Below are 18,341 nucleotides of genomic sequence, written 5' to 3'. Positions count from 1 at the left end.
TCATAAAGTACAAGAAATTAGCTTTGGCACTCTCATTATCTCTATTAGAAGGTGCTTGAGCATGTTACTAGCTTTGATGAACAGTTTTATACTGACACTGATGGTATCCTATTGCCTGCATTGTGTTGTTTGAATTAAGCTATTTCAAAAGTTTAAACATGACTGTTGAATGAGTTGGGGCACAAAATCCTACTAAAGAGTGTGATTTTTTGCAATAATTGTAAAAGAACCTTTCAAACCAGAAACAAATATGAAATGAGAACAAAAGTAGAGGTTGGTAATGCCAGGTTCCCTCCTCATCTTCATATATTATTTCCACTATTTCTTATGTTCCTGCCATATTTTATGTCTTCTTGTAAGAAGAGATGAAGCCCAAATATTTGCATAAGTTTCAGGCATGCTCAGTTGAAATGTGTATTCGATTTGACTCATATGAGGACAAATAAACATGCAAGGAGATATTTTGGCCATTGAGAATGTAGTACAGTGAGCTCTCCTATTTCTGTTTTGTATGGGACTTGACACCTTCTGAAACATTTACTTGGAGGGACTTGCGTGAATCTATGAAGAGTTACTTTTGCAAATTGTTTGATTTCAATGTGCCTAAACTTTCGGAACTTCTGCTTCTCAGTAAGAAGTTGTCAAGACCTATTAATTTTGTTACACAATTTATAGAACTGCATAAGTGCTGTGAATTTGAGATTCTGTGACTAGAACTCATTTGAAAATCAGGTTAAGAACCATTGCAAAAGGTTTGAATGTTGCCAAGCCCATATAAAGGTTTTTTGCAGTTCTGAAATTATTTAACATCAAATCTGGCCTAGGCCTTATTCTTAAAGATTGCTCTTCATTTTCCTACATAATTATCATGGTTATTGTCATTACATTGTGGACTTTTTTTTGGGGATAACTTAATACATGCTTATCTAAATTTGGTTGGGATTTCTAAAAGCTATTAAAAAAAATCTTAGTTTTAGGTTAATATTTATTAATAATAATATTAACTTTTAAATGCATATTTCATTTACTTCAAAGCAGCTGTTTCTAAGCTAACAAAAAATGTGTTAGACATTTAAATTACCTGAAGCAAATTGTATCTTTTCTAACTATTAGCCAAACTTCCTTTCTGAAACCAGGCCTTAAAACATCAAAGAGCTGTAGGGAAATGGTAGTTTCAAAATTCCTTCAGTGATTTGAGAGCTAAGATTGATCTTGTTTCAAAATTCCAGTCCCCTACAATGATTACAGTCTCATGTACTATTATTCAGTATGCATATCTATCTGAAAAATACGATAGACTTCAAATATGTCATGGGCCTTTGCCTTTTCACCTGTTTGTAGGTGTAAAAACAGCAGGCATTCAGATTCTGTAAACAGTTTATTTTTCTTTTAGTATGTATATGCATTAATTTGGAAAACTCACATTTGAAAACATGGTTGTTTTTATGTCTTAACTCCAGATCTAGCAGGTTGTTAATAGCTTAAAGTCATGATTTGGTAATTAAATTGTGATTTACTTATCCAGACTGAGAAGTCTTTAAAATTATGCTTCCTGCTGTCAACCTGGCTTGTTTAAAACAGTGAGGTAATATCTTCAACAAAAAGAAGGCTTCATTGCTGTTCTTGATGCTTTGGAGGGGGAGAAATTGCTTTTGCCTCTGCTGTTTTCTTTTGTTATATTAGAGAAGAAACCTTTTTGAGTCCAGAGCAATTCTGTAGTGTGGAATTCAACACAGAAGGTGGTTTTTCCTTTTGCAAGTTGTTCAATGTTTTGATGAGTATCTTAGTTTTCTCATCTTGTGTCTGAAAATTGATGATTGTTAACTGTGCTTGTGGTCGTTTTGTTGCATTATTAACTGGGCAGCTATATCTTCCCAATTGCTTCAGCATTCAGAGTTTCTAATTATTTTTCGTTTGAAGCATCCTTCTTCTGATGCATCAGAAGAGCAGGATTCCTCACAGGCTTTATCTAGAGAAGGTGAAAATTCCATGCCTGTAAATCATTTCTGTAGGGGCACAGCTTGTAAAGCTCTTTTTTACTGACTTTTTTTTTCTTTTGTTTATTCTCGTTTTGTTGCTATTCTAAGACTGCCCTTCTCCTGTGGGTTTTATTTTGTATATTGTTTTAAATTTCCTAGGGTGAATTTTAGCTCTTGAATTGATACTTCCCTTTGGAAGCTTTGTCTCCTGCAAATTTGGAAGTATTGAATAGGATGTTTGGCAAACAGCATTTAAACTCGGCAGACTTTTGGCTGGTGGTGGTCTCTTCAGCAGCCATTTGGAGGCTCTATCTTGCAAATGCTAGCTTCAAGTGCCAAAAAACCAGTGAGAACTAGGAGGTTCTGTCAGTCTTGAGTTGAGGCCTAGGAGGGAGAAACTTTGAAGATAATCAGATCAGCGAAGCTGCACTTGGTAAGTAAAATTCTGTCAAATTTGCATGTAGTCAGAGGTAGCTGCATATTTGTTTGCAGATAGACCTTTGGGAAGTGAAATCAGTTGTGCACTGCTAGACCTAGAAATTAGATTTAGAATTAGAAAGCTCTGTGTAGGAAAGGTTAATATTGCTACTTAGTGATTTGTGTTGTAAATTAAGAAATTGCTGGAGTTCAAACTAAAAAAAACCCTAACTGATAATTTCTAGCTTTATATGAAAATGAAAGAAATATTCTGTTGCTAATACACAGAAATTATAACTGCCCTTCAAATTTAATACACCAATTTTAGTGGCAAAAGAAATGCTTTGAAATGCTTTAAAATCCTGTTTTTAGTAGTTCAGAGATTATTCAACAGCTAAAGCCTAGTGAAGACTTGCTCCTAACCTCAGTTAAGATACTATGTCTCTGAAAGCATTTACAATATGTTTGTCCACCTGGTGTCTGTGTGCTGTCAGTGTGTGAGGGCAGTGTATGTGTGCATTTAATAGCCACTTTCCAATTTCTGAGCTGTCTCTTTTCTTCCCCTTTCTGTCAGTTTGAGAGCTGCAACTAGATACATTCAAACCAAAAAGGGTACAAGTTTTTCATTGGAGTCATTGGAGAAATTGGATTGTAGTGAATTCTGTGATCAGTTTAAAACTTTAAAACAAGTTCACCAATCTTAAAAATATCCTATCATTTAAGGAGGCAAAGAATCCAAGCAGGAATTATTGAGTTAAATTCTTTGGTTTGTATGGGGTTGCAGGTCTGACAAAATGATTTCTCTATTCTATAACTGTTTTATTTTACTTTTATTTATTTTATTTTATTTTTGTCTTTTGCTGTGCTTCTTTTTTCCCAGAGGCCTTGCATATTTCTTATCATATTCAACAGACCAGTAAATTGCACAAATTTGTTGGGGGTGAGGGGGAATGTGCGTTTTTTTATTCTTGCGTTTTACCAGCAGCCAATGCCTGTGGCCATCACAAATGGATTTTTACTTTTTTAAAAGAAAGTCAATTAAAAACAATCCATTTGCTCTCAAAGGAATGAGATAGCTACAGGTTATACTCAAGTAAATGCATATTTTCCAAAAAGAGTTATTCACTATCACATTTTCATTTATTAAGTTCAGTGTGTGTCTTAAGTCTGTTGGCTCTTTCTAGCCATCTGTTAAGTTCTTCTGTCATCTTAAGTGTTTTTAGTCTGTGTAGGCTTTCAAAAAATACTTACTGGCAGAGTTTTTAGAAATTTGATCTAAAAGATAAACTGTCACAGGTTCAGTAACTTATGAGAATACCCTTTTTTTCAGTATCATTAATGTGCAGGCATAATCAGATGTAACAAATGATGTTCAGCAGGTCAGGTTCCTTAGTTTGTTTAATTTGTAAAATGCATTGGGTGTACTGTGAGTTTTTTATGGTCTTTGGCTTATTTGTTTCAAATATATTTGATATTTTTGAGAAGAAAATAAGTACTATTGTCATTAATTTAATTTTGTAATGCATTCTGGGCAGTGCTTCTAGAAGTATGTTCTTCTGACACAGCCATTATGTTTTTTTTTTGTGGTAGTAGTTTATGGAGTATAATACTTGTAAGTTTTTTTGACGACTTGTTAAATTATAATTTTGAATTTACAGTGCTCTTCTCTTTCAAAAAGACAGTGTATGGCCATACTTTCCTGGGACAGTAATGGGGAGAGTGCTTTAGGGTTAAAAAAAAAGAATATATAGGAAGAATTTTTTGGATTGGAGAGTGTTTCTTGAACTAGAGAGATTAATTTTCTTCTTAATACATAGAAATGAATATAAAAATAAGACCAAAGAAGGCATATTTAGCGCAAAAGCTTTATTAGTTGAAACCAGATTAGTTCATCTTGATGTAAGAATTGGGTTGAATGTCTTACATAATATTAGAGAAATATGTGCTTATGTGTAAGTTTCCATGCATGTTTGAAATAACGTACATGTAGCAAAGCCTGTGAGGCTGTAAGGTTCCTTACATGTGTTTCTCCTATAACAGGAGAGAGCCTTTCAAAGATTCGAAGAATAGGTAAGCAAAAGATCACTGTCAGTATTTGTTGGGAATTGGGCCTCTGATTTCAGTCTGTTCCCTTGGCATCAAAAAGCGGTCAAAATTTTATTGCTTGCTTCTGTGCTGTGATGTAAGATGAAAGATTTTGTGGGCATCTTAATTGAGCAGAGCTAAACCTGGATGCTGTTGTAGCAAAGAGAAGCTAGCTTAGGAATGCTGGAGTTCTTAATGTTTTCTTGCAAATTTCTTTTGCATCGCTTTGTGTCTGGATTTTTATACCTTGCTTCTCTCTTCTTTTCAAATTCTCTGTGTAACAGAGCTGTGATAGCTCTTTGAGCTGCTCTTACACACAGCTTTCTCAGGTGTCAGTGTGGTCTTCAGCATACAAAAGTAGGACAAAATTTTGCCCAGAGTGTTAGTCATGTTTTCATGAGACAGCAAAAGCAATTTAATGACTTGCTGTGGTCAAAAGGGCTGGTCCTGTGCTCTTTCTTGTGCTAATGTACAGAAAGTTGTTACTCTTTTTTTCCTTTGGTTAATGATCTACAGGTTTGGTGTGCTGGATTGGCACACTGAAGAGTTACCAGAGACATAGGAGTATGTAGCTGAGAGAAGGGGATGGAAAGACTGCCACCTGATTGGCATCAGTGTGTTGAATTGGCTATTTCCTACTTGGGGACCTCATTTTTTGAGAACTATTCAGTTCAAATAATACAGCCAGCCACTTACTTTTTTTCCCCAGTAGTTGATGAATGTCTCTTCCTGTCCCTGCAAAATGAAAAAACAAAAACAAACCTGAAAAAAAACTTCTCACCAAAGAACAAACAAAACCTTTCCTACCTCTTGCTCTCTGTATCACAAAAAACTTGGGGCTTGAAAAGAAAGGGTTCTTTTTTCTAGAGGTTCACTCACATCTGTATTTCAAAAAGCAATGATCAACTCTTAGAAGCTGTGATTTGAATAAATGACTGAAAATAAAGATGACTTTTTGAGGACCTAAATACTTCTTCAGGATAGTGTCAGTTCTTGACTGACTGCTGTTAGACTGAAGTAATGCTAGTGCTACTGTACATTTTGGTGTAGTACTTTTGACCTTAATGGAAGTCTGGTCATAGAATACCATGTAAAAGTGAGATGGATTTTGCTATTAAAAGGAGACAATTTCTTTTATAATTTTTAAATCCCCTAACTTCCTTTCCTTCCCTTTGTAATATGCCTATTAGTGGACACAGTTTAACTGGTCTGCAACAGTTTCATTTCTTTGTGCTGGTGTTTTTAATTCCCTCTGTAGGAAGTCTTCGGTCTTGCAGTTCATCAGACTGCTTTAGTAAAGTGATGCCTCCAAGGAAAAAGAGGAGACCTGCAGCAGGAGATGATTTATCTGCTAAGAAAAGTAGACATGATGGGTATGTCATCTTACCATGAGCTAAGACTGATGGAATATCTAAAGTTGAATAGCTGATATATCATGTGTTTAAGTACTAATGGAAATTATATTGAAATTTGCTTGGTTTCTCCTTGTGGAACCATAGCTGGTGATTGAACTGCGGGCTATTGATAAGTATATGTAGGTTCAGTTTGCATCTCACCTTTCTCTAGATGCACAAGAAGCATGTAGGCAACTTCTCCTTGCCCTAGTTGCCAGCTGTCAAAATACATACTTGTTTGTTCAGAAACAACTTCTATGAGATACAGGAGTATTTTCCCCATATACATGCAAAAGATCTGCATTGGATATTATCAATCTCTGGCCTGTCAAAAAAGTGAATGCAGTTACAGTCCACTCAGCTCTTGAAATCCTGCTAGTCTCTCCCTGTTATGTTATGATTTGATACTAAACATATAAGGAGAAATTGCCAGGTAAGGTGATAGCCAGTGGTTCCATGGTTATTGAGGCGCTTCTCACTGCACAACAGAAGCCAAATAGGAGTGTGCATGAACAGTGTATTCTTCTGGCATAGATAGTGGATAGCTGAAACCTCTGCAAATGTTGGATTTCCAGTATGTGTAGTGTGTTAACTGATTCATTCCGAATTCATTGAATGTGCTCCCCGTGTGCAAGAATCACTATTTATGTGGACTAAATTCAGAACTTGAGGCAGTATAGAACTGTACACTCCTGCATGATAGGTGCAAGTCTATTCTGATGTTGAAAAGTGGCTTATACAACTAGAAAGTTAGCTTGGCACTGCATCAGTCAATAGAATTTGAGCTCTGTTATGTTCATGTACTAGTGGTGTCTCAGAAAACATATGCTTCCATAGCAAGTACCTTCAAGGAGGTTAAAAGAGGCATTTTTCTCCTGTCAGGCTGGGTTCTCTCCTTTTTATACTGTAGCATGAGTAAGAAAAATACTGGTAGCCAAATTAAGCCTCTGGTCATGCCCCTATAACTCCATTATGTTTAATAGGGTTGCACAACTGTAACTGCACTGGAATTTATTAAATGATCTGCTGATGCAGAAGAAAGATTTCAACACTCTCTTTCATTGCTTTGTAACACTAACTAGAAAAAAAAGCAATTCATGTTCTTAGTATCTTTTGTTGCTTTTCAGAAATGATGAAATATAAAAACTAAATAGTTGATAGAGGACATTACAGCTTATTCAAAGATAGGCATACAATGTGGAAGCAATACAAGGATAGACTGTTTCTAGAATATAGAGAGGTTCATAAAACTGAACTCTACTTACCTTAGCCAAGACACTGATGATAGAAAAAAGCAACCCCCTAGAAAGTAAGCTTGCTTTCTTGTAAGAAATACTGATTTGTGTAATTACTTAAGAAAATGATAAAAACCTGATTTTTTTCCTCTATGAATACTAGATATTTAATGGTTTTCAAGAGCTTGTTGAAAATGTAATTTGAAGGATTCTTTTTATATCTGCCTCCCAGTTTATAACTAATGGATCTAGTCTTCATTTTACTGCCATATAAGCCTTTAATAAAAGGAAGACCTTAGCCTGCTTTTAGAATTGGAGGAGAAACCAGATCTGCTAGTCATGAACCATGGGGTAATATCCTCTGATGTGGTTCCAGTTTGTATCTGACTGTCTTCCTGTAAAGGTTTTTGAGCTTTCGTTGCTCCCCAGAGTGTTTCTTTTGTTTTGGTCTTCAAGAAAACAGTTTTTTATTTCAGCATGACTGGCAATATGAAATTATTTGCTGGACATTCTGCTTGGTCTTGAAGCTGTATTTACCTTCAAGAAAGGATTTTTACCCCTGTGATATGTAAACAGGTTAGTCAAAAAGTAGTCATCTACTTCCATGCTTATTTTGTCAGGTGGCGTTTGTATCTGTCAAATTTGGTTTTTGGATCAGACATCTCAGTTAGTTGAGCAGAAATCAGTTGAAATCAGGAAACTCTACAGCGGTGTGCTGTAGCATACCTACTTTGCAAAGCCAGTTCTGCTTACATTGCAGAGAATACAGTAAAAATAATGTGGATAGTGGAATGCCAGTTTATAGAGTAAGGAGCTCCTAGGCCCAGTTTTCAGCTTCTGGTTTAGAGACAGACTTCCTAGAAGCTGCATTCTAGTAACTCAGGATAAGCCTTTATGGGACATTAGTCTGTGTGGATTCTGTATTAAGTGAAGAAAGGCATTCAGTGTATGAAAAACTACACAGTCTTCTACAGAAGAGACTGTATTTCCTAACAGAAGTGATTTGTCACCTCAGATACTTACTGGAATGGCATAAGTTTTTGAGTGTTTCTCAGTTACAGTGGCATACTTACAGGGTCAACATTAACAAATTCAGTAATTGCAAGTATCCTCAGTGTGAAAATATTGGGTAGTAGTCCAAAGATTTGCAAGGTATGTCATCATTAATGGTGTTACTGCAGCTGAGACTGAATGTTGATGATTTCTCCTGATTTGTCCATTAAAAAAAATTGCTTTTTTTTTTTTTTAAATCTGTAATGGAGTGTTTTGTTGGGTCATATTTTCAATCTTCACTATTTTTAATTCATTCCTATAATTTCTTCAAATCTGATCGCAATATTTTTAGATACGCTTTCTTCTGTAAAGTTTCTTTCAGCAGGTCTCTGTACTGAAGGAGAAGATATGTTTAAGTTTATGCCTTTAAGAGTCTTAAGAAACTGTCTTACGCTGTTAATTCTAGACTGTTAGGAATACAGCCTCATCTCAAAAGCATTAGTGGAATGCACAGGCAGTTGAGGAAAAACATTCATAGGAACAAATCTAGTTGTGAAATTATTTGGATATGCTGACCTAGTGCATAAACTGATTGTGGAAGACTCCAAACATGTTCATTAGTATTCCACCCTTACATAATAAGAACTTGAATTCTCTTAATTAGTGCTCATAGCATCAGCATGAACCATGCATGAATGTAGTGTTTCAGTGGGAGGGAATTTTTATACCAGATGATGTATAATAAAAAGAACTCAGTATGTTATAGTAGGATTTATCTTGCCTTAAAGAATAGCTGTTGGAGGTAAACAGTTGAACACATACTAACCTGAGCATAATGACTTGAAGACTTAGATGGTATTTTCATCTCAGTATCACAGTCTTGACTTTATTGTACTTAAAACTGTCATGATATAGCATATTTTCAAATTGGAGTTAAAATTACATGTTCTGTACATTGTTCTTCCATCACTGTGTTAAGCATCTTCAGAGAGGTAAAGCAAGATTCATGTAAAGATACTTGCTAGGTAAAATGATAGTCCTCACTGGGTAGTTGTCTTATGCTGCTTATCTGTTACACAATATCTAGCCAAACAGGGAAAAAATGAGCTGTATAATATAATGTATTGGGTTTTGACAGTCTCGTTTAAAAAATAATTCTACTCCTTATTCTGGAATTACACTGAGGGCAAAAGTATTGCCGTAATGGATGTTGTCACTTTAGGAGAATGAAAACTAGGAATATTTATCTACTTCCCTGAAATTTATATTTTCAAACAATTAGATAAATGTTTTCAATTAATTTACCCTTAATGTATAGGAACCATGAAAGGGCCTACTAACATGAAGAAAGGCTTTCTTTATTGATTAGTAATCTCAATACTCTATAGTGGAAAAGTGCAATTTTTGACAACACAGTGTCATTAACATAAGGTGTACTAACTTTCAAAGTTTTCAAAACATTTTGTGTTGAGAGTTGGTTTGGTTTTTATTCTGTTGTTGTTTACCAACTGGTTTGGTCCTGCCCCTTGCAGATTGCCTTTGTTCTCAGCTGCCATAGGTGTGTAGATATTTTTTCCTTGAAGTAGGGATTTTCAGGTACACAAAGTATAATTTTTCCTTTTTCTGTAGCTTTTCAGTGCACTTCACTTAAACTGGACATGTGACTATCAGCATGTATGTTGTTACACATACTGCTCATTAAGTAAGTCTGATAAAGTTCCAAACATTTAGCTTAGAAATTATACTAAATCTTTAAACAGGGAGACATAAGGTATATTCATTCATAAAACTTAACAGTCAAGTAAGTTGGTCCTGAGGGTTGCTTTAAATGTTTTTGTTACGTCTTGCAAATTGCAAAACATCTCTTCTCCCACTCTTCTGTTTGTACTACAGTTTTTTATGAAACTATTGCTAGAATCATAATTGTGAGTGAATAGATAAGGCTTTATTAAAATACTTTCATTGTGCCGCGTTGATGAAAATTCTCAGCCAAAATTTTAAATTAATTGGTATTAATGGAAGTAATATGGGGCATCTCCTTCAATCAAAAATTGGCATGTTTTGAAATATAAATAATCTGGAAGCAATTACTTACTCAGTTCAAAACTCAAAATTCAGTAAAGATTCTAAGTTCTGGTTGCTTAGAAACAAAGCTGTTGGATGATCGTTCAGTAAGCACTGACCATCTAAATAACCAGGCTGTAGATCTTCACTGAGAGGTTAACGTTTGACTTACCATAATAAAATGTAGCTTTTTTCCCCTTCCCTTTTTATTTTTTTTTACTCTTCAGTGGATTATTACCAGTTCCACCATGAAGAGAATGTTTTGTGTGACCTAAGCTTCATGTTTTCACTGATCTTGGTTTGAGTATTCTGCAACTATGCAGCCCAGAGTTGCTGCAGTGGGAGGGGCTGTGGGTGGAACTTTAACCAACTCCAGTACAGGTGAAACATACTCAGAGCAGTACATAATCCAGCTTTGAAGACTATAGTGAGTTGAAGAGAATTGCCTTGTTCTTTTTGCTAGCAGCCACCATCAATTCTTACAATGACTTGCCTAATCACCCCATAATAGCTGGATGGAATTTTCATGCTTTTGCTTTTCCACCAAATCAATTAAAAATAAAAGAAAATAATCTGGAAAAGATGTGGATGGCTGTGTATTCAAAGAAGCATGACATGCCTAGACACTTCATTTTTTTTTTTTTCTGTTGATGCTTCCCTATATCACTTTCTGTTATAAGCCACGTTTTCTTTCCGTTTTAGCTGGTATATTACAATTCTTAGCTCACATGAATATTTCAAATATAAGTTTAAACATGGATGTTATGATTCAGCTATTAGGTCATGACGGAGGTGCAAGCATCTGTGAGAAAAGTATTACATTTTGATGTGGTTAAGTAACTGAAATCACTTCTACAAAATTTAGACAGGTTATCTCATGTTGCTTTTGCCCTGCTCTGTCCCACATTCTTTCCTCTCTCTAGCTGACAAAATGGCTGTTAGAAGGAGATAATTACAAAGAGATAACAAAAAAGAAAAACCTAAAAGCTCCTTACAGGGATATTTGTTACAAATAACTTGTATATTGCTGTCTCTGTTCTGACACAGTGTCATGCTAAACTAAAAAAAAATACTATTTTTCAAGTTGATATCTTTCTGAGTTATTGTGCCTTCATGTGTGTTTTATCTGAGAGGCAAATACATATTTATGTGTGTAGGTAATACTTTTTTTTTTTTCCTTGCTGTTCCTGGCGGAGGTCATGTCATGATTCAGAAATGGAAGGGTAATTCTCAAAGCAAAGGTTCTGAGTTTGCTATTGTCTGGTAGTGACAGGTACAGCAGACACTCCAGGATAAAATTGTGCAACTGATGATGGAGAAATGCCCTTTAGCAATCCTGTTTCAGTGCCAGCATTCTTTGACAGTGTGCAAATTCTGGTACCAAAAGTATCTGCTATATTCACTTTCTCTTCCTTTACAGAAGGCATTTTTTTGAGTTTTTTACTTTGCTTGTGCCTTGCCCCTCCCCCCCCTTTTATTTTTTCTTTTTTTTGCACAGTGTGTTCTTTCATATCTAGTGTGTGATAGACACTGCAGTTTCTTCTTACAGACCATCAATACAGAAGCAAATTATCAAGCAGAACTTGGCTGGCATAATGCTTGTGCATCTGTCTGAAAGTACAGATCTTTTGACCTGGTCAAAGTACTGGTCATTTGAGGAAGCTGTGAGCCATTGAGGACTTGCTGTTTTTAACTCAGATCTGTCCATTAGATGTTTGGTCATCCCAAAGTATTCAGGTATCTACCCTGTGCACTCTGGCAGTGTATTTTTCTGCATAGCAAGAGATGCTGTCCTTAAAACAAAGACAAGGCACATCATCATGTAGTATGTACTGAGAAATTCCACAGGGATGAGGAATACTGCAAGATGAAAAATGGATGCCAGATACATCTGTAAGTTTGTGTTTTTCTCCTCTGCAGGTATAGTTCTTGAGATAATTAAATCCATATTAATCATAGTTCAGTGGATGTAGTCCCTGAAAATACCTTTACTCTGTGCCACCAGGTTGAACCAAGTTTTCCTAGGCTGACTAATCTCAAGTACTTGTCTACTAACTGTTTGCATCTCCCCGCTCATCTTGCTTCACTAGGCACTTCAGAGATTAGGAGTCTCTCGCTAGTGGAAATAGTTGCCTTGGCTAGGCTAGGGTGAGAAACTAATTTAATGTTTGGAGTAAGCAGAGAGAGAAAAGGGTTTGTCTTTATACATGAGATCGCTGATTCTGGCCACGCATAGTCTGTTCTCATTATAAATGTGATACCTTGTCACCTGCACTGTTAATGCATGTCTTACTAATAAGCTTGTAGCAGAGAGTGGGATAGTTCAAGATTATATCCCTTTTGACTTTCTTCTTTGAATTTGTGAACTGGCACAAGCTGGAATATCTGTAATCCATTCTGGTTTCTCAAAGATTGAACTCTAGCAGTCAGATATTGAGCTTTTTGAGCAATCATAAGTTTGAGGCAAAAGCATTTTCTTTGGAGTTACTTGGCTGTCTGTTGAGCACATGGACTTTATAATGAGTTGTATAACTAATTGTAGTTAATAGTATAATTATTTCCTGCAGTTCCTAAACTGTGACCTTAGCCTTAAACACAAGTGACTTTCAATCTCATATCAGTTGTCTGAAATTCTCCTATGTGCAGATGCAGAGGATGTATAAAAAGGGCTGTTTTTTTCTGTTTTGCTCACCATTTCTATTACACATATTGCTGGCACTGAAGTCTTGTTTCAGGCTGCAGTATTTAGCTCTGCCATTTGTAGATGCAGGAAACCTTTTTTTTATTAAATACCTGAATGACTTATAGCTCTGTCAATAAGTCTGTTTCTTGAAGTTTCTTCTTAAATGCACTGTTTGCATACTGACAGCTTAACATGTTGATTTATATGAACAAGCAGGGCAAGACAATGGGTTATCATCCCTTTGTAAGAAAAAGCACTGAGTCTTGTGATAAATATCTTTCTTTGTGAACCTCATTAGCTTTGCTATGTCCTCGGTTCCAGCAGTACTCTTAGAGAGTTCTTGAATAAAGAGGATAGAATAAAGATGTTGACTAGCTCCTGCTACAGTTTCCAGCTTGGTGTTCTACTTGGTGTTTGTCACGTTTGTGACAAAAAAGGGGATACTGAATAATTAAGATTATTCAGAAAGTGGCAGAATGCCTTCTTTCTTTGTCTTGATTACTCTGAATTCAGAGTAGCCTAAAAATTATTATATATATATATATATCATAATCACAATTCATTCTGCAAGTATGAAAATGTTATCAGACTTATTAAAAAAAATAAATTATTCCAACTCAGACTTATACCTTCTGAGTGATGCTGTCAGCCTTTTCCTTTGCAACTTCAGTAAAGCTTATGCAAAATAGGTAATTCAAATAGGAAAAGAGTGTTTTCAAAATGAAAAAATCCAAACCTAAAATTGTGGGTGTATGAATATGTGTTTGAAGCATATTTGGCTGACATTTCTGTGCAGTGTTCCAGTTTGCTGCACATCAGTGTGTTTCAGTACAGTGTCAGTTTTTCGTAGAAACTTCTTAAGGGTCTCATTTGTATTTGTCTTCCAATTAGCAGTTTATCATTTTGTTCTGACTAGTATTACTTTTCTGAAGGTTAGCTGCTTTAAAGGAATTATGGCAGCAAACATGAAATATTTCTTTGAATTCCTGTGAGAATGATGTGTGTGCTGTTAACTTCTAGCTACAGGTCCTCACAGCTGATAGCTGAGCTAGGTGGAGGATAGTGGGATGGGTGTACTCTAAGCGCATAAATCTAGGTGTCTTTTACTTGTCTTTCTAGAAGGACGAAACATTGATGAAATCAACTCCAAATTAATTTCATTATTCAAATGGTTTAAAAATTCTCCTTGAACCAGTTAGCGACTTCATTGTCTTCCCCCAGCAGGATTTGACATGGTGAGAGGAAGCTCTGCATGCTTGGAACACTTACAGAGCTGTTCTTGTCTACCTCATCTAGACTAAACCATTTATTTGTTGCTCTTTTCAGCCCTTATGAGGCCAAGCTACTGAAGAGTGGTGGAAATGGATCACAGAATGCATGTGCATCAGTGGATAACTTGACTGAGTCTCTTTCCTCTAGGAGGCACAAATTATATTGTCCCTGTTTCAGAAGGTCTAATTGGGGGAGTAACCCTTCAAATTCTGTCATGTTTCCTGTGCTTTAGGTGTTTCAGATACTTAATTTGTTTCCCTAGTGTAGTTAAAATTCCGTACACTTCTTGTTAAAGGAGAAGAGCATTACCCTGCTAGTAGTCTCTGGGGAAGGGGGCCAGCTTTTCAGATTGTTCTCTACTCCATTATGAATGATGTTCCTTGAGTTATTGTTGATGAGGACTATTAACCTTTTTTCTGTGTTTCTTTCGTGTTACTGACTTACTGGCTTTAGAATAATATAAGTGTAGATCTTGTCTCTTTTGGCCTTTATGCCTTTTGTAGAATCTTTTTGAGGCGGCAAAAGGAATATTTGCAGTTTTCTTTAATTAATAATTTGAAGTGCACAAATTATGGGTGCACCTAAAGGTAGGACCTGTCTTGACTGCCATGGAATTACTCTAGCCTTAGACCCACAGCTGGATTGCAGCCCATCAGTTGACTGTGGTAACTGGTGGTGTAAGGCAAGGCCTTACTGTGAGCTTGCACAGAACAATTTGGGGTTGAATTCGAAGTAACCTGTATTCAGTTTAGGGGAAGGTCATTTACATAGGTAATGAGTATGAGTCAGTGGAAGTATGACACAGTGAGCAAACAAAGTATTTAGCTTCTGTGATTCTTAAGCAGTGTTCCAAATGACTGGATATGTAGACAGAATGTTGAGTAAACTGAAAGGAATAATGTTTCTACTAAGAGTGGCTGATGACTAAAAGATTGCTTTTAAAAATACTGATGAATTAATTTCTTGTTTCTCTTTCTTTTTTCTAAGTATGTATAGAAAATACGATTCAACTAGAATAAAAGCAGAGGAAGAAGAAGTCTTTTCAAGTAAGAGATGCTTAGAATGGTTCTATGAATATGCAGGTAAGTATGAAATGCAAATTTCCTACCAGTAACAATTTAATTTATATTGGAATATAAAAATTGCATTAAATGAGCATTCAAAAGACTGAATAGAAAGGATTTTTTGTAAAAGTCTTAGAGAAACTTTCCTTTATCCTGTGTGATGTGAGGTTGAAGAGTTCAAGGTTCAATTTTCTTTGTCTACATCCTATAAAAAGAATACAGAGGGTGTGTAATTTAAAATGTTTTGGAACCTGTGTACTTTACTATTCAAATCTACAGTTACAGTTGTGCTTCTGTTGAAAATGTCATTACCTCTCTATCATCTGCCATGTTAGTGCTGCGTAGTACAAAATTAGCCTCAGAAGTGTTGTGTCTTTAATTAAAAAAACCCAAACAGTGAGGGAGGTAGTAACACTAGTTTTGATCCTGCTGAATCCAGTGCTTAGGGTTTCAAGTGAAAAAGTCAATGAACTCAAATATCCTGTACTAGTTTTATCAGATAGTTTTCCATCACAAGGTATAGGGAAGATAGCCTGTAGTGTTTAATCTTGTATGAGAAGTTTTTTCAGACAGTACTTCTAGGAATGTTAATTATGGTCTGCGGTCACAAAAGATGATCCTTTTTTAGGGAAGTTGGTTGTTGTATTTGTTTTCCTGTGTGTGTTTTCTGAAAGGAAGGATTTGACATATGGGGGAAATGATCTTACGACTGTAATGACCAGAAAGAAATGAAGTAGATGTTTAATGTCATCTTGCAGTTTTCTGGTGCTGTCTTGGATAACATGTCTTAACAGCTCATTCTATTTTGTCTACTTTTTAAACATAATGAAGAATGACTTAATTTGATGTAATAAAACATTTTTTCTCCTAATAAAATATAAATGAAATTAAATACTCTGAGATATCACTTTTCTGTGGCAGTCTGTGAGAGGAGATTCAGACAAATTCAAGCCAAATCTAACCTGTTAGATTGTCTGCCTTTCTGACCAGCTTGATTTATTTTTTCACTCTAGCAACAGGCATGACTCATTTTTGTCAAGACTTTCATGGAAAGAAAGGATGAAAGGAAGGCTGTTTGTGAAAGAACTTTGGGGTTTCCACTGGATGCACACACCAAGATAAAACACAGAAAAGTGGAGAGTACGATTCTGTTTACAGTATTGAGTAACATTCTAAAAATTGAATTTTCAAGGAATAATCTCTTGTGTTCTTGCTTCATAAGTCTTCTTTATGTATGCAGACAGTTGACACTGCATTTGGGTTTTTTTCCCTCCCTTGGTGTGTTTTTTGCATTACAGAATGAGTCTTTTTAAAGGCTGTTGTGTACACTGAGAACTGAGAGGCTGTTAGGAGAAGATGGGAAAAGACATAATTAAACCTTGTTATTTCTAGAATAGATCACCCAATAATAAAGTACAGATTGATCTTCCCTTTATAAATCCTGCTTTTCTTGCACATGTGATCTTTATAGTTGAGGAAAGTAGGCATTTAAGCCTGTATTTTTTTGTCAAATGAGCCCTTTTAAACATGAGTCAAGTAATTCTAACAAAATTGTTCGAATACTTAAAGTGTATTTAAAACTAGTTCAATTCTTAATGGCTGTATAACTTTTTTCAGTAGTATTCAAAAGTTACAAATACCTTAAGACCATATTTTATTAGTGGTGCATTTTAATAGCATTTGTATTTTGAATCTTTTTTTTTCCTTTTAAGTGGGCAGAGAAATAACTGTAACTCATTGTTTTCCTTCCCATTCCATTTACTTTTAGTCAGATGATGTGTGGCTATGGTGTAGCAATATGAATAAGCAGGATAAAATAATATAAAGATAGTATATGAGACAATGAGGAATGAGATTCTGTAAATGATCATGTCATGTATGCTGTATAGCTGTACATCATGTTTTTGTCATTTGATCTTGTGATAACAGTAGAAATTCCAGCCAGGGAATGAGTTTCACTAGCCACTGTCCACTCATTCAAGTGTGATAATGCTATATTCTGTTAGTCTGAAGTGCATTATTAAAAATCTTACTAATTTATACTTCCAAGATTGTCTCAGTAAACAAGTAGAAAGATTGGCGGGGACGAAAAGTTGTTTTACTGTTTCTCTGTTTTCAAAGGTGAGATAAAGATTTAAGTGCATCCAAGTCTGATAGTAAGTCTGGAAATATTTATTTTGTGTTAAAACAAACTCCATGAAAGTTAGGTTGCGCTGTGTCATTGCACTTTTGTGCTGTAAAGGACAGGCTACTTTAATTTTTAGAGATAAGTAAAATACATTTTGTTTGCAGGCACAGATGACATTGTAGGGCCAGAAGGTATGGAGAAATTTTGTGAAGACATTGGAGTTGAACCAGAAAATGTAAGTTAAGAATCCATTTTAAAAATGCCTCATCTACTATGGTGTACATGAGCTAGTCTTACAGTTCTTGCTTTTCCACCAAGGATTAAAAAATTCTTGAGACTTGAAAAAAATTCAAGAAATATAAATCAGGGAGGTTTTGAAACATATTTGGGAACAACTTTCCATTATTTTAAACCCCAGACTGTCAATCTGTGGAACCTCAATATGTCTTCTCTGCCACTTTAACACCTTCTTTTCCACTTTAACACCACCAACCTTCAGTCTCTTCAGAAAAAGAGAGATCTTAAAAAAAACCAAAACTCAAACCCCCCTCTGATGATTGTCTTTCTGAAACTAAGAGAGAATATTCAAGATTTAATATACCAATGAACAAACAAATAGTGTTTCCTTTGGGTTTTCTAGGACAGAAAGAGATCTCAAATATTACGGGCAGTAGTGGCACTACCATTATACTATTTCAAAAAATAAATAAGGAATATAAATATATTTACAGATAGATATTCTTTATGTGAGGTGTATACGTGTGTGTGTGTGTAAATATATATATTAATAAAATCTAAAAAAATAATTGTGCATTTTACAGGCTTTTTCCTCGTGCCTAATTTTTGTTATTTAAATGCATTTGGAAGTCCTGTCTTTTGCAGAGTTCATGGAGCATCATATAAGTAAATGAGAATTGTGGCTTTAAAAGATGTACTGAAAAATGAGATGTAATTTCCTAATTTCAGAGTTTAGGAAAAAAATAAATGTTGTGATTTATGCAGACATTTTGGATGTATAAGCAGGTAT

At 35.3% G+C, this 18,341-nt stretch overlaps 1 protein-coding gene across 7 annotated transcripts in view; it reads left to right on the top strand.

The window, feature by feature from the left end:
• Positions 1-18,341, top strand: part of DCUN1D4 (defective in cullin neddylation 1 domain containing 4) — a 37,560-nt gene that overhangs the window by 11,616 nt on the left and 7,603 nt on the right. For 3 of the 7 annotated variants that reach the window (XM_058837069.1, XM_058837071.1, XM_058837072.1), the window contains 2 exons: positions 15,110-15,204; positions 17,479-17,549. In XM_058837069.1, the coding sequence (XP_058693052.1) occupies positions 15,110-15,204; positions 17,479-17,549 (166 nt within the window). Of the gene's footprint in view, positions 1-4,436; positions 4,467-5,739; positions 5,855-15,109; positions 15,205-16,199; positions 16,327-17,478; positions 17,550-18,341 lie in introns of those variants that run through there. The other 4 variants (XM_058837068.1, XM_058837070.1, XM_058837067.1 and 1 more) reach the window with 3 other exon arrangements.

Source organism: Poecile atricapillus, chromosome 4 (genome assembly GCF_030490865.1).
Source record: "Poecile atricapillus isolate bPoeAtr1 chromosome 4, bPoeAtr1.hap1, whole genome shotgun sequence".
Taxonomy (NCBI): Eukaryota; Metazoa; Chordata; class Aves; order Passeriformes; family Paridae; genus Poecile; species Poecile atricapillus.
This window is presented reverse-complemented; position numbering and strand designations above follow the sequence as displayed.